This window comes from Sus scrofa, chromosome 6 (genome assembly GCF_054392235.1).
Source record: "Sus scrofa isolate SSC_HxYL_T2T_F1_AM1 chromosome 6, Sscrofa_HxYL_maternal_Yorkshire_Landrace_v2.0, whole genome shotgun sequence".
NCBI classification, from domain to species: domain Eukaryota; kingdom Metazoa; phylum Chordata; class Mammalia; order Artiodactyla; family Suidae; genus Sus; species Sus scrofa.
The window spans coordinates 53,593,229-53,620,170 of record NC_139388.1 but is presented as its reverse complement, the minus strand read 5'-3'; the positions used below and the strand labels follow the sequence as shown (position 1 = coordinate 53,620,170).

Here is a 26,942-nt window from a genome sequence, read left to right as displayed (position 1 = left end):
TACATATAGTAGTGTGTATATATTAATTCTAAACTCCTAATTTGTCTTTCCCCATCCCTGGGCCTGCTTTTATCTGTTTATCTCGACCTGTGTTTGGTTTCTCTCCTCTTTATTTTACTTTATTATTTTGTCTTATTTTTAGGGCTACACTCACAGGATATGGAAGTTCCCTGGCTAGGGGTCAAATTGGAGCTGCAGCTGCCACCTACACCACAGCGACAACCACACCAGATCTGAGCTGTGTCTTTGACCTACACTGCAGCTTGCAGCAATGCCAGATCCTTAACCCACTGAGAGGGGCCAGGGATTGAACCCACATCTTCATGGACACTAGTCAGCTTCGTTCCCACAGCGGGAACTCCTCTCCTGTCTCTTTACATCTATATTGTTTTTTTGTTTTTGTTTTTGTCTTGTAGGGCCAAACTTGCAGCACATGGAGGTTCCCAGGCTAGGGGTCAAATTGGAGCTGTAGTGGTCCACCTACGCCAGAGCCATAGCAATGCAGGATGGGAGCCACGTCTGTGACCTACACCACAGGTCAGGGCAATGCAAGATCCTCAACCCACTGAAGGAGGCCAGGGATTGAACTCATGTCCTCATGGATGCTAGTCGGGCTTGTTAACCACTGAGCCAAGACAGTAACTCCTACATCTATATCTTGATTCTTCCTTACCAGTTCTCAATTTTCTCACTTGCAAAGTGGGAACAATAATAATAACAACTAGGGAGTTCCTGTCGTGGCACAGTGGTTAACGAATCTGACTAGGAACCATGAGGTTGCGGGTTTGATCCCTGTCCTTGCTTAGTGGGTTAAGGATCCAGCGTTGCTGTGAGCTGTGGTGTATAGGTTGAAGACATGGCTCGGATCCCGCATTGCTGTGGCTCTGGCGTAGGCCGGCGGCGGATACAGCTTCAATTAGGCCCCTAGCCTGGGAACCACCATATGCCGTGGGAAGCAGCCCTAGAAAAGGCAAAAAGACCAAAAAACAAAAAAACAAAAAAAAAACCAACTCGATCTCTGAGAGCTGCAATGAGAAAGATATGAGATGATTATGTCAAATTACAGTAAACTCCATACAAGAGAGCTCTATTGTTATTATTGCTTTTAGTATTTTAATATCTCAATTGGTACCTGTTTTTCTCTGTGCTTCCACATGAGTCTCAGGTACCCTCCTGCTGTGGGCTCTTTTTTTACCCTGCACCCGCCCCTGGCTTCCCTTTTGGGGATGAAGAAAGGGAGTTATGGAGGCCAGAGCTTCTTCTAAGCTTCTTCCTCTGCATCTCTGGTCCACACACCAAGTCAGGACCCAGAACTCTTGCCTGGGGACAAAGCCTGGCCCCAATACCATAAATAGCTAATAAAATCCTGAACCACGAATCTGTCATCCTTGGAGTCCCCGTTCCTAGAGCAAGACTCTTCAGGTTCATAGCTCCCTCCTCCCTCGAGATCCAGGAATCCTAGCCGCTCAACCTCCTCCTATCTCAGACCCAGAAGCCTAGGCTCCTTAGCCCCTCCTCCAACGAATTCTGCCTCTCAAGACCCATTCAGGACAGGTTCAGGCTGTCGAACAGCCCAGCTACGTGGCAGCCAGAAGTTTTATTCCCGGTCCTTCTGCAATTAACCCTCGCGCTCAGCTTTCTCCCATTTCTCTTTGCAGAGGCGTGTCTGACACTCGAGCACGCCCTGGAGTCGATCTGTGATAAGGTACCCACAACGTCAGTCACTATCCTCTAGCCAATAGGCACTCGGCCTCCACTCCCTGAGCCACTCAGGGCAGGGCGCGTTCCTTAGTAGGTGGTGCCTACAGCCCAAGTCGGACAGCGATAGGGTCTGGAAGACGCCAGTCTCTGCCAGTCCTAACAGTCGGCCAATAGGCTGGGCCCTTGCCGGGTTGGTGTCGTGGACGCTGGAGGGGCCCTTGAGCGGACAGGTTCTGCAAGTCTGGCCGGATAAGCCTTTCATAGCACGCCTCACATTGGGATCCTGGACATAGCTCGAGCGGGAAACGGTGAGGTTTGTTTGGTGAGGCACGAGGCGGAGCGGGGAGCTTAGCTGGGAGGAGAGAGACTGAGTCCGGGATGCATGCATGATCTCAGAAATTCATCCATCCATTCGTTCCCTTCCTCCCACTCTAAACCTGATTCTCTTCTGCCCCTACACGCCCTGCTCACCCATACATTCAGTCCTTCCTGCCCTCATTAAGTTCCTCACTCACACTTGCTCATTAACATGCTCAACCACCTATTAGTTGAACATTTTCTGGGTCTTCCAGTGTTCCAAGCCTAGTGCTGGGCAATGGTGTGACCAAGGTGAATCAGACCTGGGCTCTGCCCTTCAGGAGCCAAGGTCAAATGGGAGGATAGACCCACATATTGATGTACAGGGGTGTGCAGAAGCAGGAGCGTCCGGAAGAGTCTTTTGGGGGTTTAGTGGGTCAGGAAAGGGTTTCCGGAGGAGCTGTTGGAGCTGGATATCAGAGGAGTAGAAGATACCAAGCACCGCTGGAGAAGAGACTGTGGGGAGGGTGTTTCAGCATGAGCAAAGACGGGGGCTTGCAGGAGGGTACTGTGTATAGATGCTCAAGTGGAAGGCCAGACGGGTAAAGCTGGCAGAGATGAAGGGCTGGGTAGAGGCCAGGCTGAGGAGCTTGGGTTTTGTTTTGGTCGGGAGGGGTAATAAGGATCCATGGAATAGTTTAAAGCAGGGAAGCCTGACTCAGGGCTGGAGCCAGAACTGGAGGAATGAGACTGGAAGTCCTTGGTAGTAGTTGGCTTGGGTAGGGAACCGGCAGGAGGCAGAAAAAAACCAATATGGGGCCCAATGGGCTCTGAGATGAGGGGGTGCCCAGGAAAAGACCTAGAGCTTTGGCTTGGGGGGTTGGGGATGATGGAGCTGTTCCTGAGATGGAGATAGGAAGGCAGAACAGGTTGGATGGGTGATGACTGTTTTGGCAGAGATGAGCAAGGGGTCCTAAGGGCTGGACAGGGAGACCTGTGACTCAGGCCAGTGGGTCTGGACCTTCAGGGAGAGTTCTGGGATCCTTCCCCCACCACAGGTCTTAACTCAGAAATCACTTGTGAGAATGGGGACCTCCAAGGTGAGGGCCCCCATCTCCCCAAACTTTTAGGAAGCTGTTCTTTCTTGTGCATCTTTGTTTCTCCCTCCCTTCTTTCCTTGGCAGCATTAATACATGTTCTGTCATCTTGAAACACACACACTCTGTATCAAGCTTCCATGAATTATCTCATTAGACCTGAGTGTCCTCTCATCCCCTGGCTCTTCTGTAACCTCTCCTCCATCCTCAGTAAGTCTTATTTATGCATCTTCAGTTATGGCTCTACGATCTGCTGCGCCCTCTGCTTCTACTCCCTATCTTCATGGCCCCTGTTCCCAGCCTCTTCTTTTGCTTCCTGGGCTCTAGTCTCACCCTTTTTAGTCCATCCCCCAGTTTCCCACTAGACTCTTTCAGTGTCTGAACTGATCCTGTCCCTCCACTGCTCAAAGCCCTTCTGTGGCTCCCCCTGCCCTTCATTTATAGTCCATATTGCACTCCAGGCCCTTTAAGGATCTGCTGCTGACCACTCTAGGCTCTTTAGACCACTCCCCACTTTGCATCTGAACTTCTGTTGGGAAGAAGCCCTGACTGCTGCCCATTGGCTTGCACAACCTTGCATATTTCTTCTGCTTAGTAAACTCGTGCTCATCCTTGGATCACCTCCTCTGTGAAGCCCTCCCTGACTACCACTGATGGAGCCGGTGGGGACTGTGACAGTCTGTGTTTGAGTCTCTCCCCTGAGTCCAGGGTTGGAAACCCCTTGAAGGTTGGCCCTGGATAGAAATCTCTGCTCCAAACCCAGGGCTTACAAAGAGCAAGGAACTGTCTGTCTGTCACAGCTGGGCAGAACTTAGGTGACCACTGTGTTTCTGGTTTCCTGTTAGTTTTGCTCCAGTTTTCTTGGGAGTTTGGATTTTCTTTTCTTTGTGGGTTCTAGGGCTGGGTTTATAGAGGGGAGTAGCTGAGAAGCCAGGTCCTCTGGTTCTGTACCTGGATTCAGTCTGAGAGGGAGGTGGGTCTGTGTTAGCAAGGGGGTCCTGTCCTTCTGCACTCAAGAATCCAGGTCTGGAGTTCTCGTCGTGGTGCAGTGGTTAACGAATCTGACCATGAGGTTGCGGGTTCGGTCCCTGGCCTTGCTCAGTGGGTTAAGGATCTGGCGTTGCTGTGAGCTGTGGTATAGATCGCAGATGTGGCTCGGATCCTGCGTTGCTGTGGCTCTGGCATAGGCCGGCGGCTACAGCTCCGATTCGACCCCTAGCCTGGGAACCTCCATATGCCGCAGGAAGCAGCCCTAGAAAAGTCAGGAAGACGGAACAAAAAAAAAAAAAAAAAAAAAATGCAGGCCTGCAGACCCCTCCTTCCTCAGTACTCAGACACTGGGCAGCAGCAGCCTTCTGCTCTCCGTTGCCGATGCTGCCCCCTGGTGGACAAGCCCCCACCTTATTTCTGAGAGACCAAACTAATTAAATATCTTTATTTACAACAAACAAAACCAAACCGACCTGCAAGGTAGGGCCAAGCCCTGCCCCTGAGGCGGTTGCAGCAGCAGTAGAAGTCAGTGGTGGAGTGCAGGTCTAACTGTCTTGGGGACTGGTTTGTGTGTGCCCCCCCACCCCAGGCCAGGGTCTTAGCTTTCAGGGGTCCCTACCCCGCCCCTTTTGCTGTACCCTCGACCTAAAGCATAGCCTGTCCCTTCCTGCCCGCTCCGAGGGAGGGGCCGGATGGGACAGGGGCCGCTGGCTGTGGTCCCCTCCGCCCTTCCCAAGGCGCATTCACCACGGAACCTTGGGCAGGTGGGTACAAGAGGCCTTTAGTGTTGCTTTCCCCCAGCCCCCCTCTCCCCGCCTGGTGGGCCTTGTCCCACTGCTCAGACTGGCGGCGTGGTGGGCCCAGCCGGTGTGGCAGGGCCCGGCGGATTGAGGATAAAGCGAATGCGGTCCACGCACAGCGCCGCGGCCTGCCGGGTCTCCCGGCACAGCGCCGCCAGGCTCAGGAAGCCGTGCGGCAGGTCCTCCACCACGTGCAGCGTCACGGGCTGGCCCAGGCTGCGTAGCCGCCTAGCGAACATGACCGAGTCGTCCAGCATGGGGTCCAGCGCGCAGGCCTGCAGGAGGGGTAGGGTATGAACAAGGTAGGTGAAGGCAGAGAGGGGGAAATGTGTGGATACGGGGGTGGACAGAGGCAGGAGGCACTGGGGGGAGTGGAGCGCTGGAGAATGAGTGACTGGCCTCCACCTAGCTTCTCCCTTCCCCCAGAGACCCACCCTCTGTTTGCCATTCTCACACTCTCCAAGCCCAGTGGGCTCCACTGCCCCTTGGTATTCAACAAGATTGCAAAAGAAAACGGCTGCTCTGACCCTAGTCTGCCTGTTGCCAGGCGTTCCTTCCTGGTGCCATAGCTCTCCCTTCAGGCAAGCTCCCTTTTCCCCCCACTCTGTTCCAGGCCCCCCCCCTTCCAGGGTGCACCTCCCCTGTCCCGGGCTCACCACAATGTGCACAGGTGGGAGGGTCTGCAGCATGCTGTCAGGTGCCAGCAGTGGTGACATGAAGGGATTCTTGACGATGGGAGCTGAGTAGAGGGGCATCTGTATTGCACCTTGGCTGGAGCGCCTTGGGTGGAAACCCTCAGGGAAGGCGGCCCTCACACTGTAGACTTTCTCCTCCTTGGTGCTAATCTCGTCTCGGGCCTCAGCCTCTTCAGGTGCATCCTCAGGTCGAAATAAGAAGTTGACAGCCGAGGGTGTGGTGGGGCCAAGCGTCTCAGCTGACAGTGACAGCTCCGGGGTGTCCTGTGTCTCGGAGCTTAGGCTCAGGTCATGCAGTGTCAGGTACTTGAGGGAGTCCGTTCCCAGTGGGCCCTCAGGCTGGGCCAGTGCTGCTTCAGACACACTGCGCCGCATTGGCTCTGTGAGAGGTGCAGGTTTAGGGGGCCAGCCAGGGCCACAGAGAAGCCTGGCTCTGTGGGTTGGGTGTGTGGTTGGCTGGCAGGGAAGGTCATGGGAAGAGCCTTGGCTAGAGGAGGAGTTGCATCCTAGGGCTGTGGAGGCCTAGTGCTCCCCCAGACTCCTTCCCTGGGGATGGGTGGGGAGCTCCAGGGGAGCCCCCCCGGGCTGCAACTCCAGAGGGGAGGTAGGAAGAGTCCCATGTCTTAGAGGTGGAGCTGTGTCCAATGGAGGGGTGTGTGTGGTTAAGTGCAAGTCAGGTGACCTCCAAGGAGCCTGTTTCCTCCTCTATGCAAAGGGGATAAAAACAGTCCTTATCTCATAGGAGATGGTGAAGACCGAGTGGGATGAGATTTGGGATTAGGTACTGCAACCCTCCAGGAGGTCCTAACTTATCAATATTACCATTCTACTACCAGGCACCCTGTTTCACCTACCTCCCTGGCCCTGGCACTTGGCCTAGTCAGCTTTTTATGGTCACTTGAATCAGAGGGTGTGAGTGAATCAAAGTGGAATAGAGAGCAGGCCCACATGGCTTGTCAGGAGGCTCTGTTCACAGGGAGCTGAAAAGAGTCTTGAGGACATACTAGATTCCCGAGATCCCTCACCTGTAGCCACTCAGATCTACGGTCAGAAGTTCTTTTGTGGTCTTTAGTTTATCCCTTTCCTTTGAATGACCAGACAAGCAAGTGCCCAAATGATACCAAAGATGAGCTTCTAGCCTCTCTGGTGTGCCCATCTCAGCCTCAGCTCCATTAATTTTATCAGACTCATGCTCTGTAGGGGTAGGACACTACATTTTCCAGTTTTTTTAAAACTTGTCTTTATAAATCCAGGAAGGCAAAATGAAGATGCTATGAGAATAACTGTATAGGTGCTCTGTGCCCCAGAGGGTCACGGGAACAGAACTGTTGACTAGAGTCATGGGGTAAAGCCAGTCAGGGTGCTAGTATGTCCAGGAGCACCTACCATATGCCAGGTGCTTTGCACAGATAGGCATGCAGTACTTAGAACATTATGAGGCAGGTATTCTTACTGTACCCATTTTACTGAGGAGCAGAGCAAGGCTCACAGTTACTGTGACTTGCCCATGTCAGCCAACCACCAGCCAGTAAGTACCTGGTACAGTAGGGAGCTAGACTGGCCTGTGCGCCTCTAGGATCTGCTCTGTTCACCTTTCTCCTACGAGGAAACCCCAGTGCCCAATGGTCCATATGCCTAAAATTCACATCCCTTTTAATTGTCTTGGGGTTAATTTATTTGCCTCCTTTAATATCCTAACATTAAAAACTTGAGTTTAAAACACACTTAGTTGTAATAATTTTCTGAATAATAGGAACTGTATCTATGTTTGAACATGCAATTCCTATTACCCAGAAAATACTGTTGATATGTTAGAGGTAAGAAATAAATTGGCTTTGCTTTAAAAATCCTTAAAATGTTAAAAAAGAAAAAAGGGTGGGAAAAAAATAGATCCCTGGATGGAAGTGATTTTTTTGGCTGCCTGAAGGTCCTCTCCACCACCCAAGAATGGAATTTCCTCCATTCCTGAGGTCTGTCTAGTCTGATTTCCCCCACCCCAGGCTCCAGGTCTGCCCCTAGAGGGAGTATATTTCCCGTGTGCCTCTGTTAAAAGTTTGGAAAGAATCCAGGAGGGCTGGACTCCCACCCAAGCGCACATGAGATACGAGTGACATTCCTGGGACTGAAAATCAGGACAGGCGGCAGGTTTTCTAGGTCATTTCTCAGGGTGATTTTTTTTTTTTTTTTTTTTGCTTTTTAGGGCCACACCTGCCACATATGGAAGTTCCCAGGCTAGGGGTTGGATTGGAGCTTCAGCTGCCGGCCTATGCCACAGCTACAGCAACTCTGGATCCAAGCCGTGTCTGCGACCAGTGCAGCTTGCAGCAATGCCAGATCATTTAACCAACTGAGTGAGGCCAGGGATTAAACCCACATCCTCATGGATACTAATCAGGTTCTTAACCCCCTGAGCCACAACAGGAACTCCCATCAGGGTGCTTTTCTGAGAGAGGCTGTTAGGAAAGCTAAATCCTATGGTTCCTGGGACTCTTAAGATGTCATGTGGGACCAGAGTCCTGGAATTTCTAGGATGCAGCCTATCATGGAAAATCAAAACGTGGTAGGGACCTAGGACAGAAATGAGGCAGAGCCAGGAAGGTGATTTCTGCTTCCCTGAGGGCCCAGACACAGCCCTTCCCTCCTCCAGGACTTCTGGTGTGCCAGGCTGTCCCTCCTGCCACCCTGGATGAGTGTGTGAGGAATGGGCTTCACTCACCTTCTGTGGGCACCAAGTTGGGTCGGGACTTGTGCCCACTCAGCTCCAGGAAGGAGTTGAGCCACGAGGAGGCGCCCAGGCGGAGGTCTCGGAAGAGCAGGGCTGTGTCCCGCCGCACCAGTCCCATCATGCCCAGCGCCTTCTGGTCTGAGTCAGAGTGATCCTCCATCTCCCCGCCTGAGAGTGGATGTGGGGGCTGAGTTGGTCTCTTCCCTTTCTGGGTCCAGTCTCAACACCCAGAACCTCAGGCATCCGTGCTCTGAGGGACCCAAGAATATCTGGTTCTTCAGTAGGAACAAGGGGTCCCAGATTTCTCTCCTTCATAGCCAAGGAGACGGGGCTCTAGCCCGTGTCCCTGCAGGATCCAGGCATTCCAGCACCCCCCAGGCCCCCAACTGTGTGGGTGTGGCACTCACCAGCATAGGCACTGACACACTTGGAGAGCACGCTGAGGGGCAGCAGGGGGTCCATGAGGCTGAGAAGGCGGGAGGGGGAGGCGGCAGACTGCAGCATTGTGGCCGGGTAGGCTGCCATGATGCCATCTGGCACCCGCACTCCATAGGCTGCTGCCCGAAGGGACACAGTGAAGCAGAGGTTCCCGCCTGCGCTGTCTCCTGCGAGGCATATCCGCTCACCTGTGGAACCTGGTTTGGAGGGGGCTTGGTCAGGCCTGACAGGGAAGAACTGGGCTCTGGGCCCGGAGCACTGGGCTCTCAGAGGTGGGGTGTGGGGGGGCCCCACCTCAGGCTCCAGCCAACTCCAGTTTTAGACTAGTAAACTAAGGCAGGGATTTAGACCCATGTTGGGGAGAGTGGTCAGAGGATCAGGCCAACTTAGGACATGGAGAGGCCTGGAGATCTAGGAGCTCTGGGGAAGCTTGGGAGGCTGGAGGTCAGAAGCAAGGAGGACCTGTTGTGAGAAAGGGGAGACCAAGGGTGCTTTTCAGAAGGGAGAGGCATCAAGGCCAGAAGATGGAAGCCAGGGTTCAGGCTGACAGCACGCAAGGCCTACGGGCGCTTCTGCCCCGCCCTGCCCCGCTCTGGGGCTCACAAGCCGTAGGAAGTGGGAGGTCAGAGGAGCTGGAAGAGTGGGCTGGAGTAAGGCTGGGTGACAGCCAGTGCAGGACAGCAGGGGGGTAGAGGAACAGGAAGAGGGAGGAAAAGGCCGGAGCAGCTGGGGAGGTCGGGATGCTGGACTGTGAGGCTGGAGTGGGGGAGCAGGAGGCAGAGGAGGAAGTGGTTGCAGTGGAAGGTCTGGGAGCGCTGGGGCAACAGGGGAGGGCACTGAGGCTGGGAGGGAGGAGGAGTGGGCCCGGGGACAAGTGGCGTGGACGGGTGGGGCAGAGGGCTGGGTGGCAGGAGATGGTAGGGGAGGCAGGGTGTGCAAGACCCAGACTGGGGCCACTCACGGCTCGTCCCCCCTGCAGTACGGGGTAGGGCAGGGCCAGGGGGTGTGGGCTCACCGAGGAGACCGCAGTGCTTGACAGCCCAGCAGTAGGCGTAGAAGCACTCCTCCAGCGCACGGGGGAAGGGGGCCTCGGGCGCTAGGGAGTAGTCGATGGAGAGGATGGGGACCCCCAGCTCCTGGGCCCAGCTCTTGAGGTAAGGCTCGTGGGATTTGGACGTCTGGGCCACGAAGCCGCCACCATGGATATGCACGACCAGGGACCTGGAGCGGGGTGCCTGCTGGGGGCGGGGCCGCAGCTCTAGGCCCCTGGGGCCCTCAGACCTCACCAGGCTGCTGAGCTCCTCACTGTCCTGGGGATGAGGAAGGAGGAGGTGAGTGAAGCGGAGGGGGTCTCCCCCGCCCCCCACAAAGGTATGCGCTCCGAGAGACAGCCGGGGACAGGTGGGAGCAGTGAGGCAGGAGGCCATCTGGGGAAGGGGCTGTGCTCCTCAGCTCTGCACCTGCTCTGGCCGAGGCAGGGGCCCTACCTGTCCTTCACGCAGGTCATAGGAGATGAGCCTGACGAGGACGGGCCCGGGGCCTGTGTGGGCCAGCGGGGGTGAAATGGTGACCGTGAGCTTGGGGTCAGCAGTCAGTGGCATTTCAAAGGCCTTGGGCGGTAGGCTGAGCAGGCGGCTTACCCTCACGGTGGCCGATGCCATGTTTGCTAGAGACTGTGGGAGGGGACAGAAGGAGGCTGGGGTTGGGGGGCTGCTGCTGGCAGGCGTTCCCCTCACATGCCCCATCCGACCCCCAGTCTTTCCTCTCGAGTGCTGTCCTTAGGCCTGGAACACCGCAGAGCTGTGAGGTGCCTTGGGATGCATCTCTGCACCCCAGTGTCCCTGTCGTGTAGCAGGCTGGAGCCCTCACTCTGGCCATGCTCACCGATAGCACCTCAATCTCGGTGATATTCCAGAAAGCTTTCCAGAAGTGCACATCCAGGTTCTGTATGATCCGCTCAAACTCGGCCCCACGCAGCTCGGGGTCGATGGCGAAGCGGCCACTGGTGAAGAGGGAGCTGGCTGTCACACCTGGGGGTCAGGAGGGGTGTCAGGGAGCCCCTGGCAGGTGGGGCTGCTGGGGCAGTGGTGAGGAGGGGGGTCAGCAGGGGAGGGGAGGCTGCAGGCAAGGCCCTGCAGGGACTCACTGAGGCCTGTTTCATTGCGTTTGTAATGCTCCCCGAAGGACACCAGCCCGATGGAGATGGTCTGCAGGAAAGGCCGGATGGCGGGCGTGAACTGTGGAGAGAGAGGCCTCTGAATCAGTGGCCGGGGGTTGGCAGGAATGAGGGGAAGAGACGTGACTGGGTTGGGGGAGATGCGGTCATTCAGTGGACATTTAGTGAGCTCCTGCTGGGTGTCAGGCACAGCTCTAGGCGCCTTCATGGAGCTGGTGTTATTGAAAAGACAATACTCAAATAAAAGACATGCCATATGCCAAAGGATGACTGTTTGGTGATGACAAGGGGTCTGACTCCCTACACGGGTCTCTAGGACGAGACTGGAGGGACTGGGTAGGCTGTTCCATGCCGAGGCTTTGAGCTGGGTCTGTGCTCGGTGTTTGGATGAGGTGTGGCTGGAGCAGAGTGAGCTGGGGAGTGCGGCGGGTGGGGCCAGAGAAGCAAAGGGGGCGACGTGGGGCCTGAGAATTCGGCTTTATTCTAGATGTGGATGGAGCTGTAGAGGGTTGGGGGTTGGGAGAAGGATGATTCCTCAGAGTCAAGAGGACAGAGATGAGGCAAGGGAGGCAGTAGGAAGGCAGAGATGGGAGAGGCCGGAGACAGGGCCTGAGATATTGAGTCAGAAACACAGTTTGGAGTTCCCGTCATGGCGCAGTGGTTAACGAATCCGACTAGGAACCATGAGGTTGCGGGTTCGGTCCCTGCCCTTGCTCAGTGAGTTAAGGATCTGGCGTTGCCCTGAGCTGTGGTGTAGGTCGCAGACGCGGCTTGGATCCTGCGTTGCTGTGGTTCTGGCGTAGGCTGGCGGCTACAGCTCCGATTAGACCCCTAGCCTGGGAACCTCCATATGCCGTGGGAGCGGCCCAAAGAAATAGCAAAAAGCCAAAAAGCCAAAAAGCCAAAAAAAAAAAAAAGAAACACAGTCAAATGGGGAGACTCAGCATCTGAGGGGGTCCAGTTAGTTAAGAAAAGACAATAGACCACATCAGAGACAGGGGGAAAGAGAGCGCATGTGTGCACCACAGGAGGCTGGGCAAGGGGCCAGCAGGGTTCTTCTGTTCATTCAGCAAATACTGGCCTAGGTCCTACTGCGTGCTAGGCACTGGGCTGGAGCAGGGGCCGAGTGAGACCTTGACAGTGGTGGCTCTGCCCCCTGGGGCTGACATCTTACAGGGGGCGGCTGTCCCTCAACATAGCACAGCTGGGCCTCAGAGAGTAGCAGTCAGGCGAGGCGCTGTCCTTGGCCAGGGGCCCAGTGGGCCAGAGAGCACAGCAGTGCCTGGCCCTTGGGGCTGGACTGCTGGCTTGGGTGGCCCCAGGATCTCACCTCTGAGCTTCAAGGGCAAGGCCAGGACACAGGGAGGAGCCAGCTGGGTTGATCAGTATTTGTGGGTTCAGTTTCAGTAAGGGGAGGTTCCCAAGTACACCCAGGCTGGGTTGGTAGGACAAGCTGCCCCACAGAGAAAGGTGGAATGGAAGGGGGGGCTGAGCGACTGCCAAGCTTGGCTGCCACTGAGGTGGGGGGAGGCTCAGAGAGGGTCTGTGGGTACAGGGTCACATAGCTCCAGATGCTCTTGTGGGGTTCCCACATGTGGCTGGGGACTAGGGGAGCCAGCACTGATCCCAGATGGGGGCAAGTTGGGCTTTAGCTCTGGGCCTGTTGCTCTAAGGGGATCTGAGTCCCCACACTACTTTTCCTGTGAGTCCAAAGGCCTCGAGGCTGCCTCCCTCTCAGTGCTCAGATGAGCTCTATCTCCCTGAGGGTGGTTCAGGGGGCAGAGGGTAGGAGAAGGCCTGCATCTAGGGGTCAGGAGCCTGGTTTGGGGAAGAGGGTTGCCACGACCAGGTCTTCCTCATTGTCACCAACTTGGATGTGCTCCCCGGCTCTCCCTGCAGCCTGAAAATCCAGATTCTGCTGCACCTTAGATGAGTTGATATGCCAGGCCAACTTGGGTCCAGTTAAGCAGCTGGGGGCCCCCTCCCCTTGAACCTCTGTAAAATCAGCCCAGCGTCTTTCCTCCCTGCCTGCCAGGTCTTCTGTGGGGACGACTGAATTGGGTGTGCTCTTAGGCACAGGCTTGAGAACAATACTGGCCCCTCTCCTAGGGGGTTTCAAAAGAATTCAAGGGCCAGGCAGGTCACTTAAAACAGTGAATGAATCTCCTGAGTGTAGGGCAGTAGGGTTGAGGATCCTGGTCTGTACAAGTTAAAGATTTCTTCCTACGAGGGGCCACAGATCTGACACCCTGGGTGCAGTGCTGCCTGAGTCCCAGACAGCTTCCCGTTCCCGCAGCTGCTGTCCTCTGAGTCCAGGAACACAGACCATCGTGGTTTCTATACTCCTGGGCCAGGGTGGGTCCCCCTAGGTGCCTTCACCGTGGGCCCAGAGGGGCAGGGCAGGGGGCTCACCTGGAAGCCCAGGCAGCGGCCGTAGAAGCAGCCCTTGTGTAGAGTGACATACTCGCGCAGGAAGTCAGCAGTGACGCCTTCGTCACCCTCGAAGAAGAGCTTCCCGGGCCGGTTGATGGCCAGCAGGCGCTGGGCATAGTAGGCCAGAGCGCGGAGCTGGGTGAGAGCAGCTAGGTAGGCCTCGAGTTCGGCCAGGTTGTGGCTTGTGCGGAAGAAGATGCTGCGGCGGTTGGAGGCCACGTAGCGTGATTTGTGCAGCAGGTGTGCCAGGCAGCAGCGGGCTGTGTGTACCAGGCTGCGGTACCCGTTGGCTGGCGTCTCTGCATCCAGGTCGAAGAGGTGTGCCACACTCAGCAGGCGGCCCAGGGCCGGCTCCAGCCCCAGTGCCTGTTCCCGAATACCCGCAAAGACACCTGACAGCCGCCGTGCTGTCTCCCCAGGGCCCTGGCCAGAGAAGAAGGCCATGTTGTCCTCCGCCAGGGTCACCAGTGACTGTGTCATTGTGCGCAGGTCCATGCTGTGCGTGAGCCGTGAGGCTGCGGGCAGGTCAGGAGGCACATTAAGGCAGGGCTGGGTGACCCCTTGCTCAGCTGGGCCCTGGGTTCCAGGAGTCCAGGCTCTATCCCCTCCTCCCACAGGCCCATGCGTCAGACCCCAGCCTCCTCCATCAGACCCAAGGGTGGAATTTAGGGCTTCAGCCCCTCTTCCCTTGGGAATCATGGGTCCAGGTACCCAGGCCCTCTCTTCCTCAAGAGTTGAGTTTGATCCCTCAGCCCTCTCCTTCCTCAGACCCAAGAGTCCAGGCCCCAGGAGTTTCCATTCTCTTATTTGGGAAACTTAATGGTTCTGTAGCTCCAGCATCTGTTCTACAGCACAGGAGTCTGTGTAGCCCTCTTTCATCCTTCCAGGGACCCAAGTTCAGGTATCTGTCTCCATTTACTCCCCTGGGGCCCAGGACTCCTTCTACGTTCTGAGCAATCTGGACCCAAAGTTAGTCCCTTCTCTTAGGACCAGGAGTTGCCCACAGGCCCTTGCCCTCTGCAATATTTGGGAGAGTCTGGCCCTCAACCCACCCATTCCCATCCACCTGCTGGTGTCCCAGGACCCTGGTCCCAACCCAATTCTCTTCCTGAACCCAGGAGTTCATAATTCCAGTCTTACCTATGACTGATATGTCCAGTCTGGCTGTGGAATCCTTTCCAAACCCCTCCCTGTTCCTTTGGGGTCCCCAAATCTTGGTCCCACTCCTTCCCCCAGCTGAGCCCCTGGCCTTCAGGCCTGTCCACCTGGCTTAGCTTGCATGGGCCAGCTCTGCTCCCTGCCTGGAACAGTATTCCTCCTGCTGTTAGCCCGGAACTCATTCCCTCCAGACCCTGTGCTTAGTGTATTCTGTGTGTTTGCTGTTTGGTCCTCACTGACCTTCCGAGACCCAGACCATCTCAGTTCAGGTTTCGACCATTGTTAGGAGCATCCCCATCTCCCAAGAGAGGGAACTGAGGCTCAGGGGTGTTAAGGATGGAGTTGAAGGCCGCGTTCAAACTGGGAGAGCAGGAGCTCTCCTGTCCCAGGGCTCTGAAGGCTGGGCCTCAAAAACTTGCCCTGGACCAGGCCTGAAACCCCCCAGCCCCCCACGCTCCAGGGTCCCCAGTGAGCTCTTCGGGATCTCTGCCCTGTCACCTGGATCCCAGACAAGCTGTTCCTGTTCCCCTGGGTGACAGATGCTACCTTCTACTTCAGAACCTCTTCCCTCCTGAAACCCATCCAGCACCTTGCCTGGCTCCCCTGATCCTTCAGTAAAAGGCGTTTGGTTCTTCTCCCTTCCAAGCCCTTGGGTTTGGCAGTGGCCATTCCTGTCTGTCAGCTGGCTGTGAACTCACCCCTGCCGGGCCTCTTCAGAGCTCCCCAGGGCTGGGACTGCTGACTATGGCTAGTGCCAGTTGCAGCCTGGGGTGATAATCCCGGGGAGGGGCCAGCCTGCCCAGGGTGTGGCCACTTGCTCCACCTACTCATCCAGAAAGGACAGGGGCAGCCTCCGTGATGTAAACAGAGCCTGGAGCGGAACTCACTGCCCCCTCCGCCCGCTCCTGGTCACTGTCCCAACCTCTTCTGCCTTAGAACCCTGGAGTTTTGGCCTCCCTTGGTTCCAGGAGTCCAGACTCCTAGTCCCGTCAACAGTTAGAAACTGAAGCATCCAGGTCCCCTTTCCCCTCCTCCCTTGTACCCAGAAGTCTCACTCTAGACCTGAACAAAGTGAACAAAGTGTGCCCTCTTGCCCAGCCTGGCTGTCCTCTTCCTCAGGGTAGATTCAGGGAGCGAGAGCCATGGTCTCAGCTCTGCCAGGCTGTGGCACAGCCAGCCCCAGCTGGTGGGGAGAGAGAGGGGAGCCAGCCTGTTCGGAGGACAAAAGCCAATGAAGGGCAGTGCCAAGCTCAGTGAGGGGCCTGAGCACAGGTCCTACTGTGTGGTGTTCCCGCACCAGGCACCCTGTACCTGCCACTCACCCTCAGAGCCCAGCGTGCTGTGACTGTCGTCCCCACCTCACATATGGGAAACTAAAGCTCAGAGACCCTTTTCCTTCACTATCCTATGGGCTCCTTGCCTGGCCAGCTCTTTCCCACCCTTCAGGCCTCAGCCTGTCACCTCCTCCAGGAGGCACTCCCTAAGCCCTCCTGCCCATCGAACATGCACCCCCCCGCTTCCTGCCATCATATTTAAGTTGTTGTTCTTCCTAGAATTTGATACATTTTCAATTTTCCATTTATTTGTTTACATGCTAGTTTGTCTCCCCCAGGAGCTGAACCTGGGAAGCTTTTACAAGTGGAGGTGGGGCTCTTTAGGAAAAACAACAGAGGGAGTTCCCATTGTGGCTCAGTGGAAACGAATCTGTCTCGTATCCATGAGGACGCAGGTTCGATTCCTGGTCTTGCTTAGTGGGTTAAGGATCTGATGTTGCCGTGAGCTGGTGTAGGCTGCAGATGCGGCTCAGGTCCTGCGCTGCTGTGGCTGTGGCATAGGCCAGTGGCTACAGCTCCGATTTGACCCCTAGCCTGGGAATCTCCGTATGCTGTGGATGTGGCCCCCAAATAAGTAAGTAAATATATAAACAAGCAATAGAAAGAGAAAGAATAGGAAATCACGAGTACAAAATCAGGTACAGGGCCTTGGAAGGGACCTGTGTATATGAGAGGCCCTGAGGCCTCAGTATCATTTGCTTGACTGTAGAGGACTCCTCCTCTGTCCCTCTGCCTCGAATGTCATCCCCACTGGGGTGTGGGTGGCTCCAGGGTCCATCATGGGACCTAGTACATAACCCAGCAAATACTTGAAGGAAGGAAAGTGAAGAGTCAGAGTGGGCAGGTGGGCTGCACGGAGACCTTGGAGAAGACCACCCCTCCCCAGGGCAGACAGATGGACATACAGAGGCCTCTGGAAGCAGCTCTAAGCTTGGTGGCTGTGACCACAGAACACTCGTCTAAGCCACTGGCCGGGTGATCCTCCATGAGCTTGGTTTCCTCATCTGGAAACTACGTGGCCCTGCTGCCAGAAATGATCTTTGAAAATGAGCTCCTATGGTGGCATTTCTATTCTGGGTTTTCTTTGTGGCTCTTATTCGGACTCACTGAGCTGTGTACTGGGTCATTTTTCCATCCAACATACTATAGAATTTACTGTTTGTGCTGTGTGATTTCTGTGTTTGACACTAGATTATAGGCTCCCTGAGGGCAGAGACTTTGTCTTGCTCACTGCTGTATCCCAGCCTTTGCTTGAGCCTGTCACAGGACCAGCGTGGTATTTATTGCACAGCTGCTGTTTCCTGTTTTATAAAGCAGCTGTCATTTCCTGTCTATGGGGTAGGGCTCCTTATCGAAGATGAGGGCACAGGAGACCTGGACAGAACAAGTAACTTGCACAAAGCATTGGGGAAGAGGCTGGATCCCAGGCACTGCCCTTCGCCCTGTTCCAGGCGGCTCCCTAGGGGCTGGGCTCTGTGGAACGGGGAGGACAGGATACTGAGGTTGCCAGAAAACTTGCCAAGAATCCGAGGCGGAGGGCACTGGGGCAGGGGCAGGCCACTGGGGCCTTAGGCAAGGACTGGGGCAGAGGGAGGGCTGAGGGTACTGCTGCCTGGGTACCAGCCCTTTGCCCTAAAGAGTCACAGGACAACTGGACCCAGCCTGGATTTTGGTCCCTGGGGACTGAGCAGGGGAAAGAAAGGTGGTGGAGAAGGAACTGGGGGGAGGTTGGAGGAAAGGCCAGGTCTGGGGCCTGGGAGAGGCAACGCAGATGCAGATGAGGGGGCAGTAATTCCTGAGTGTGTCTGCAGGAAAGAGCAAACACTGCTTTAAGACCGCTGTGTGCCCGGCATTGCCCTCTTCCTGTGCTTTACGTGAGGTACATCATCTTATCCTCCCTTCTGCCCGTGAGGTAGGGGCTGTCATCACCACTTCTGGCAGCTGAGAAAACGGAGATGTGAAGAGGGGCCATACCACCCAGGGTCACTGAGCTTCTGTGCTGTGTTTCTGTGTGTATCCATGTTACTCCTGTCATGTCTCAGCTTTCTGCTTTCTGGGTGGGCAGCTGTGTGTCTTTAAAAAACTCACGTGGCTGTAGGTACCTATCATGCCTAGATTTGGGCTCGGCCTGTGTTCATAGGTGGGTGTGTTCACATCTCTTCTCAGGCTGTGTGTTTTTATGTTTCTTGGTATATCTGCAGGCATGTTCATATGCATGTGTCATGGTCTGTCTGTACTGCTCAGCCTGTGAGTGTTTCTATGTCTCTTTCTCTTGGCCTGTGACATTGTACAGGCATGTGTTTGTATATGTATGGACACATGTCTTGTTTGTGTGTGTGTTGCGGGAGGGTGCTCATCTTTTCCCATTTGCTCCAACTGGAACCCAGGGCATCATCCTGGCCATGTCCTACTCCCATCCAGTCCATTATGTAGTCCCTGTTGCCCTGGCCCCTCTAGAAACCATAGGAACCTCGCCGTTCTCCCACCTCCACTGCCCCCTCCTCTTAATGACTGTGACAGATATTTCTGTGTCTCTGTTTTTACCCCCTCCAGGCCTTTTCCACAAAGTAGACAGAGGATCTTTCTAAAACTCAAATCTGTTCACACACTCCCAGCCTTTCAACAGCCCCATCCTTGCTCTCAGGATAAAGCCCCAAATCCTGGAAACAGCCTCCCAAACCAGGTACCATCTGGGCCTCTGTGCATCTGGCCCCCTCTCTTCCTCCCCTCCCTCAGTGAGCTCCCTCTGTGCTGTAAGCTGCCACTTCCCTGGGAACCTCTTGCCCAGCAGCCAACACCTGCTCATCTTTGGGTCCAATATCAGCTCCTTGGGAAGCCTCCCTCATACATTTTCTCAGGATTTCCCCTCTTGTATTCACCACAGATTGGCAGATGAGAAAACTCAGATAATCAGATAATTATATCTGACTTGTGGGAGAATTATTAATGCCTGTATCTCCAGCCTAAACATGAACCTGTCCTCACCACGAGAGCCCAGGTCTGGCACAGGTAAGGCTTTGTTGGATGGCTGCTAAACAAATCTGTGCCAATGGAGCCTTTTGGGTTCAGAATCAAGGTTGGGGCACACGGCAGTTTTGAGCTCACACATTCCCTGCCCTCAGGAGGCTGGGGTGGCCATGTCCTTGCCCTCACTGGCCAGGCAAGGATGCCCAGGAGCCCTCACTCCCTCAGATCCTTAGTGTCATCATCTGGGAAATGGGGTGATCATAATGACACTAGTGTCATCTGTTACTGGCCAGACCAAACTGATGAGTAGGATGGCTCCAGCCAGCCAGGATGCCCTTGGAGTGGGGGTGGGTCTGATTCATTCAGCAGAGGCCTGCACCAGGGCAGGGCCTCAGGAAACGGCAGGGGAATCTAGGGGATTGGGAGGATGAGCCCTTGGGAGTAGGCAGGCCCATGGGTTTGGGAGTAGGACGGGCTCAGCCCTGTGCAGGGGGCCCTACCCAAGAGGATTCTAACTTCTCATAACAACCCTAAGGGCAGCGCGATTATTATTATCCCCTATTATCCCCGTGCTACAGTTCACCCATTCCTTCCTTCTTAATGGAATGAATATTTGAGTGCCTGTGTGCTGGCACAGCAGGCTCCGAAACTGTGGGGCAGACAGAGCCCCGCTCTCAGGGAACTCACGGGCTAGTTGGCGGTAAAGGTAAGGATAACCCCCATCCCTCCTGAGGGCCGGTTGTGTGACAGCACCAAACACACTACTGCGCTCCTCCAAACCTCACAACAGCACTGGCATAGGCACTCCTGTCATCACGCCCATTTTATAACTCAGAAAGTTGAGGCAGGGAAGGAGGGAGGCTCTTGTCCGTGTCCCACTCCTCATAGCCTGAGGAACCAGGTCTCCCTTTCTTGACCATGGTCTGTACTGCCTCTGGGCTCTGTGTCCTGTGTGTGGGGCTGAGTCTTAACAGTGTGACAGGGAAGGCCCTTGGGCCCCAGTCTGAGCTCCGAGCCTACTTAAGCCTGCTTATGCATCTGGAGCCAACTCCAGTTCTATCCTTGCTAATGATAAAGTCTATGGCAGGGAGGATGATGAGCTTGGGGGTCTCTGGGCTTGAGGGCTCTGTCAGTTTCCTTCCTGCACAGGAACCTCCCATAGGTCCTCACTTGGATTGACGCATACTCCTAATCCAGCAAGGACTTCATGTGCGCCTCTGCCTGAGGCTTGTACCATCTCTCTTTGGCCTGCTGAGATCTGTAGATAATGTGACACCCAAGGGAACCAAGGTGACAGCTCTCTTTTCTACTAAGCAATGGGGAGGGTGTCCAAAGCCAACCCTGGGCCCCCTGGTCCTAGGAATGTGTATCACGAAGTTGCATTCCTAGGGCAGCCAGGCTGAAGCAGGTGGACTGACAAACGAATGGATGAATGGACTGAATGAGTTATGGTGGCGCAGGGCTGCCTTGAGCTGTACTGCATCCCCTCCTCTCGGCAGTCCCCACTATGGGGCACCCTTTCCTCCTACCTGTCTCTAAGTCACCCCTAAACTTTCTCTTTGGGCAATAGTTGCTAAACCTCTTCGCCATTACGGTCTCAAGAGTGCCAGAGACCTGAAAATCGCAGCTTCGACCATTTCCCACGTTGAAATCACATGGCAAGAAATACCCACGGTCACATAGCGAATATGGAGCCAGAGAGGGAAACCTGGTCTAGGACACCAACATTCTAGACTCTTCTCCCAAGATGGTTGGGAGGGGGGGTCTGGTAGTCTCTCTGCTGGGTGTGATACTTCCCTCTCATCGCCCCGTTCTCACAATGGGTTATCCCTGCACCCCTGCCTCGTAGGGAGGCAACGGGCCAGTCTATGGTCTCCTCCACTTCTCGTGGCAGTAAATCAGCCCATTTGGTCCCCAGTATCCCATAGGATGTTTAAGGTTTCTTCCGGGCTTTCCCCCCCTCCCCCCGCCCGCCTACTCACCTTTGGCTTTGCCTTTTCGCCACCGCCGGCGCCTTTGACTTTTGGGCCTTTCTTGAACCCTCTTCGAGGCCGGAGCCCCAGCAGCCACCGTGGGCCTCGTTTCTCTGGCAGACTCCATCAATTTTACGCGGTCCTGGCCCCGGAGCCAATTCCACCCGCTTGGGCCAATTCCCAGTCGTCTGTCCCCGCCCCGAAGGCCAATCCTTGCTACGCACCCTCATACCACCCAATCCTGGACTTGCTTCTTTCTGGGTCCCGCCCCCTGAGCAAGGCGGGCCTCACTCCACTTTCGGGCCCCGCCTCTCACCGCTAGGGCCTAGAGCCTGGCCCCGCCCTGTCGCCGCATTAAAGGGCCCGTGACTAACAAAAATGCACCCCTGCAGGCAGCGAAAAGAGTATCCAAGCAAAACTAGTGGGGAGTCCCGCGGGGGTTACCCCAGCAAGGAAGCCTGATGTTGTCACATGCTGGCTGTCATCCTCGCCTTCCCACTCACGTTCCCACGTAGGGATTGTCTAGAATGCGCCTGGCCTGCCCGCCAAGGAAGCGAGCCGGATGCCACTTAGCCTCCGCCTGGGGTTGGGGAAGGGGCCAGATTCTTCTGCAATTCATAGCAGAGGCGGGGCGGCAGAGCAGGAGGCGTGGCTCTGCCAGCGAGCCTTTGGAGGAGGGAGCCCCGCCTTTCTCCCTTACCCTCTGTCTTCTAGTTCTCCTATTCCTCGGTTTCCTGGGATTCTTTTTTCTGCCCTGTCCCTCCCCGTGAGAATGAAAGAAGGGTGGTGGTCGCGGAGCTGCTGTAGGGTGCTCGGCGCCTGCGTACTAGGTCCAAGCCGCGCACGGTCTGCAGAGAGGCTGCCGCAGGAACTACAAGCGGCTGGAAAAGGCGGGAAATAGACGCGGCTCGAGGCTCGCGCATGCGCACACCCTCAACTGCCTCTGGGAGTTCGGGTAGGGGCGTCCTCGGCTGTCTCCGCTCTGTCCTGAAGGTGTTGTTTGAGTCTGGGTTCGGGAGGCCTAGAGAAGTGGCTCTACCGTGTCAATGCCTGAAATAGCAGATCTGGAACCCTCTCTTCCCATCCCGCCCCTCCTCCCTGCCCTCCCAAAGCATAGGACCAGCCCTGGCACTGAGCCTAAATGACCCTCTTCTTGTTCCTGAGGAAGACGGCGCAGCCTTTCCAGGAGACACAGGCCTCTGACCCCCCCCCCCCCATTACCAGCCTTTGGACTAAGCGGCCTCACAGCGCCCCCAGCTTCTTGACCAGGTTGGGGCCGTGCTGTTTTCTCCACCTCAGGCTATTTCGCCAAGTTTCCCCACATTCCATGGGTAGAACTTCCGTGCCCCTTTGAGCCTAGAGGAGGCGTTCAGGGGCTGAGCCTGCTCCCCGGGGGCAGCATGGCCAGCTCGGGAGGAGGACCGAGAGTGCCTCTGCCCACGGAGTCTTGAGAGCCCATGACTCGCTCACACCGCTCCCCCAGCTCTCTCTCTGTGCAGCCCCGACCTTGCCTGAGACTTGAACGGAGCCCCAGCGCCTCAGCCAGGCTCCCCCTACCTGAGATCACACCCCACGAGGCCATGGACTGTCGGGACGGGGCCTCCCCTGGGGGGCCACCTGGCAGAGGAACAAGCGCCTTCCTGCCCGCTGGGCACCCAGAGAGCTCCAGGGTGGCTCCTGCCCGATCTTCAGCCTGGCCTGCACGGAAACTCCCGAAGGTAAGGGCCCACATTCAACATGGTGCCTGCCCCAGAGCTGTGCTCAGAGCGTTCTGGAACTCAGGGGTGAGTACTGGCTCCTTGCCCAGGGCCTTTTTTAGTGTCGGTTTGATTTCCCCCAGACCCCTGTGGGGAGGCAGCCTGGTGCAGGGGAAGGAGTCAGAGCCTGGCTGGGGATCCTGGCTTGGCCAGCCCCTCACCGCCCAGCCTCCTGCACCATCCTTGTCTTCTCTAGGCCTCAGCTTCCTCCTCCATCAGATGGGGCTGTTGATCTGTGTGTGGCAGGACCTGAGCTCACCTGACATTCTGGTAGGTCTTAGTCCTTCTTGACCTAAAGAAGGACGGTCCCTGGGAGGCCTCCATGCCTCCAAGGTCAACTCACCTGTGTTCCGGTAGTGTCGGGGGTTCTGGCCGCTGGTTTTCTTCCTGGGTGTTGGGGTCCCACCAAATCCTGACATCACTTCATAATTGGGTTTCCCTTCGAAGGCCAGCTTCATTCCCTGGGCCATTTTTCCATCCCTCTTGGGTGGTGAATTGGTCTCTAATGTGGATTTCAAATCTGATTCTGTGCCTGAATCTGTGACCCATTCAAGAAATGTCTTTTGCTCTGAGACTGGTTGCTGTTGGGGTGGTTCATTTGGTTTTGATGGAAATTGCCACTGAACCAAAGATCCCTTTTGAGATCTGACTCCTTGGGCTGGAGCTGTGTACTGGGCTGTAGAGTCTGACTGTTGTGGTCTCTCTTGGAACATAGGTTCAGTCAGGGCAGGTGGTCCATTTTGGGGTCTATGTCCCTGCTGGGCTCTGGATCCCTCTCTCAGTTGTGTCTCCTGTTCTTTTCCTGGCCCTGGTCCATACCATGAGATAACTTCATGGTTGGTGAAAGGAACTCTTTGGATGGGAGGTGACTGCTGTGGTGCAGGCTCCAGTGGGACAAGAAATTCTTGCTGCAAAGCAGATTTATCTTGGGCTCGAAGTTCCTGCTGGGATTCAGCTTCATTTTGGGCAAAGGGCTCCTGTTGAGTGAGGGGTCTTTGCTGTGCAGTGGGCTCCTGCTGTGTATTGTGTCCCTGCTGAAGCTTAGATGCTGGCTGAGCTATGGGTGTCTTTTCTTGCCCAGACTCTGGCTGGGTGTTAGGTGTCTCTTGTGGCTCAGGTTCCCAGTTAGGCCTAGAAACTAACTTGGAATCTGGCTCCACTGTTATTTCCCTGAAGGGAGATGTTGATCTCCTAGGCTTCATCCTTCTGGGCCCCCACAGGCTTCCTTTATCACAGATCCCTCACTGATTGCTCATGATATTACCTCCTTTTGGGTTCCACTCCTTCATCCTGGCACCCCTGGTCTTCCTTTTTAAGGCACTTGGCAAGTGGCCCCCTATTCCTGTGCCAAGTGATGTGTTTCTATGCCTCTTGCTTTGAGAGGAGGGATTGGGAACAAGAAGAGGTGTGTGCCCATCAACTTTCCTGTCAGAGGGGAGGGGCTTGCCCTGTTGTGTCATAAATAAGACCCCACCCAACTCACCGCTCAGTTGAAATCCTTCTTATAAGGCCAGCATCTCCTTTTCTGATGTTTGAGGAAATGGTCAAAGGGGGAGGCATAATCTACACTGTTTTAATGTTTTCCTCTTTATTCATCCCTTCAAATGGTTGCCAATTTATTTCTTTATATTTCACTCTCATATTAAAAAACAAGGCGCCCTCCCATTTTTTCAGCTTGAAGCACTTTTCAGTGGCATTTGAGATCTTTCACACCATCTCTCTAGCCCTCAACTTTGCTTCCATATATACGTCTTCTGTAGTAGATTGGAAACTTCCAGAGTCAGATGACCATTAATGATGATTATCATAAATACTGGAGGCATTTTACACACTAAGAAACTGTGCTATTTTTTAAAATCTGTATTCTTTTTACTAAGACAATGTTTGATTTATTGCTTTAACTTCTTTCTTTGCCCCACCTAGCTCTTACCTCAGAAAGATTTGTTGAATGAGTAAAGGAATAAAAAGTTGAGCACTGGAGAAAGAGAGAATGAGGGTGGTGTTGGGAAGAGGTATGTGTAGAATCTGGACTGAGTTTGGAATTTACAGGGTAAAATGGGTTGATTGGATTTAACATGGATTTCTAGACCCCTTGAAAGAAGTGCTTTTGATCTATTACACTTAAATATATTCATTGACTTATCTTTGCTACTTGCCTGGTTGTATTTAAGGTCAGGGGGTGCCAGCTAGGAAACCTGGGTTTCCTGGATTCTTTTGGTAAATAAGCTTAAGCTTGGGTAAGTGGAGGGCACAGGAAAAGATTGTCAGAAGGCACTAGAGGGAGCAATGATTTTGGCAATAATGCTTTTTTTTTTTTTAGAAGACTGGAATGGTTTAGGGAGTAGGGACAAGCATAAGGAGCTTGAGGTGGGAGAAAGGCATCTTCTAGGTGTGCTCACTGCCCTGTTGACTGACAATGTTTCATCAGGAAGCTGGGCTGTCAGAGCTCCTATAAAGGCAGAGCAAAGCTTGCCAGCTGACATCCTCTGAGAATTTCTGGCAGGCTCTGGAGTTCTTGTTTGGCTTTTTGTGGTGTCATTGGTGTCCTAGGTTGAAGACAAAAGGGGGAGACTACTATTAAATGCATTTAAAAATGTTTTCTAGGCATGCCCAAGGCATGTGGAAGTTCCTAGGCCAGGGATTGAACCCGTGCCACCCCCACTGCTACAGTGACAATACCGGATCCTTAACCCACTATGACACAGGAGAACTCCACTGTTAAATACATTTTTATTTTATTTATTTGTTTATTTATTTAGCCTTTTTGCCATTTCTTGGGCCGCTCCCACGGCATATGGAGGTTCCCAGGCTAGGGGTCGAATTGGAGCTGTAGCTTTTTAAAAAAGTTTTATTGAAATTGACAGAACGCTGTAAACCAACTATAATGGAAAAAATAAAAATCATTAAAAAATAAAGTTTTATTGAAGTATAGTTGATTTACAAGGTTGTGATAATTTCTGCTGTACAACAAAGTGATTTAGTTATACATATACACATATCCATTCTCTTTCAGATTCTTTTCCCACATAGATTATCACAATATACTGGGTAGAGTTCTCTGTTATATATTAGGCATTAGGTCCCTGTTGGCCAATCATTCCGTATACCTCTGTGCATATGCCAATCCCATAAAATTTAATTTTTTCTTTTTATTTCTTTCTTCTTCTTTTTTATTTTCCATGTACCCGTGGCACATGGAGGTTCCCAGGCTAGGCATCAAATTGGAGCTACAGCTGCCAACCTATGCCACAGCCACAGCAATGTAGGATCTGAGCCGTGTCTGCCACCTGCACCACAGCTCACGGCAACGCCAGATCCTTAACCCACTGAGCAAGGCCAGGGATCGAACCCGCAACCTCATGGTTCCCAGCTGGATTCATTAACCACTGCGCCACAATGGGAACTCCTCTTTCTTCTTCTTTTTTTAAACATCCGCTCCCAAGGTGTGTGGAAGTTCTCAGGACAGGGATTGAATCCAAGCTGCCTCTGCAGCAACGCAGGATCCTTTAACGCACTGCACCAGGCTGGAAATCAAACCTGCGGCTCTGCAGCGATCCAAGCCACTGCAGTTGGATTCTTATCTCACTGTGCTGCAGCAGGAACTCCTTTAAAATTTAATTTTTATCAGAGCTTTAAAATGTTAAAAGTAAGACTCATCAACTGGAAAAATGAAAATGAAAGCTTATTTATTTTATACATAATGGTTTGTTCTCCATACCTCTTTGTATGTAAACATAATAGTTTACTTAAAAAATGAGCTTATACTATACATATTGTTTTGCTGTGTACCTTTAACAAGTCTTTTATTATTGCACAGTATTATACATCTATAGAAGTCCATAAAACTTATGTGTGCACTTCAATAAATGGTTACAAAGAAGATATTCATGAAACTACTGCCCAGGCCTAGAAATAGAATATTGCCAACAATCTTCCTCCTTTTCTGATCCCTGTTTTCTTTCTCCCCCCATAGTGGTAATACTGATTTTACAGTACGCATTAATTTTTTCTTTATAGTTTTATTACCTACAGATACAGTCCTAAATAATTTAGTATAATTTTGCCTTTTTATAAACTTTATGTATATGAAATCATGCTATAACTATTCTCTTTTTTTTTTCTTTCATTCAAGATTATAATTTTTGGGAGTTATCGTTGTGGCTCAGTGATAACGAACCCGACCAGTATCCATGAGGATGTGGGTTTGATCCCTGGCCTTGCTCAGTGGGTTAAGGATCCAGCATTACCATAAGCTGTGGTGGAGTTCGAAGAAGTGGCTCGGATCTGGTATAGCTATGGCTGTGGTGTAGGCCAACAGCTGCAGTTCTGATTGGATCCCTAGCCTGGGGGCCTCCAAATGCCGTGATTGGGGCCCTAAAAACAAAAAGAAAAAAAAAAAAA

General features: G+C 53.9%; 2 protein-coding genes across 13 annotated transcripts in view; one reads left to right on the top strand and one right to left on the bottom strand.

Moving 5' to 3' along the window:
- The first annotated feature begins 1,897 nt into the window (after positions 1-1,897).
- Positions 1,898-26,942, top strand: part of DMAC2 (distal membrane arm assembly component 2) — a 159,776-nt gene continuing 134,731 nt past the window's right edge. For 3 of the 8 annotated variants that reach the window (XM_021094422.2, XM_084961119.1, XM_013988612.3), the window contains exon 1: positions 1,898-2,009. The gene's annotated coding sequence lies outside the window, so the exon portion shown is untranslated. Of the gene's footprint in view, positions 2,015-18,728; positions 18,854-21,454; positions 22,503-26,942 lie in introns of those variants that run through there. The other 5 variants (XM_084961112.1, XM_084961114.1, XM_084961118.1 and 2 more) reach the window with 3 other exon arrangements.
- Positions 4,517-26,936, bottom strand: LIPE (lipase E, hormone sensitive type). 5 transcript variants are annotated; one of them, XM_084958678.1, is made up of 10 exons: positions 22,885-26,936; positions 13,332-13,867; positions 10,890-10,980; positions 10,628-10,773; positions 10,231-10,416; positions 9,759-10,053; positions 8,713-8,940; positions 8,297-8,473; positions 5,542-5,960; positions 4,517-5,160 (listed from the first exon to the last, which is right to left on the bottom strand). In XM_084958678.1, the coding sequence occupies exons 1-10, from the start codon at positions 23,741-23,743 to the stop codon at positions 4,924-4,926; spliced, it is 3,174 nt and encodes a 1,057-aa protein (XP_084814804.1). In that variant the 5' UTR covers positions 23,744-26,936; the 3' UTR covers positions 4,517-4,923.

What these genes read in the sequence shown, in the direction of transcription:
- LIPE (XM_084958678.1), bottom strand. Translation starts at nt 23,743, where the DNA reads ATGAAGCCTAGGAGATCAACATCTCCCTTCAGGGAAATAACAGTGGAG. An exon ending in GCCGCTGCCTGGGCTTCCAG is followed by an intron (nt 10,981 to 13,331) that starts GTGAGCCCCCTG and finishes CTCTCTCCACAG; the next exon opens with TTCACGCCCGCCATCCGGCC. An exon ending in CAACTTGGTGCCCACAGAAG is followed by an intron (nt 5,961 to 8,296) that starts GTGAGTGAAGCC and finishes CACCTCTCACAG; the next exon opens with AGCCAATGCGGCGCAGTGTG.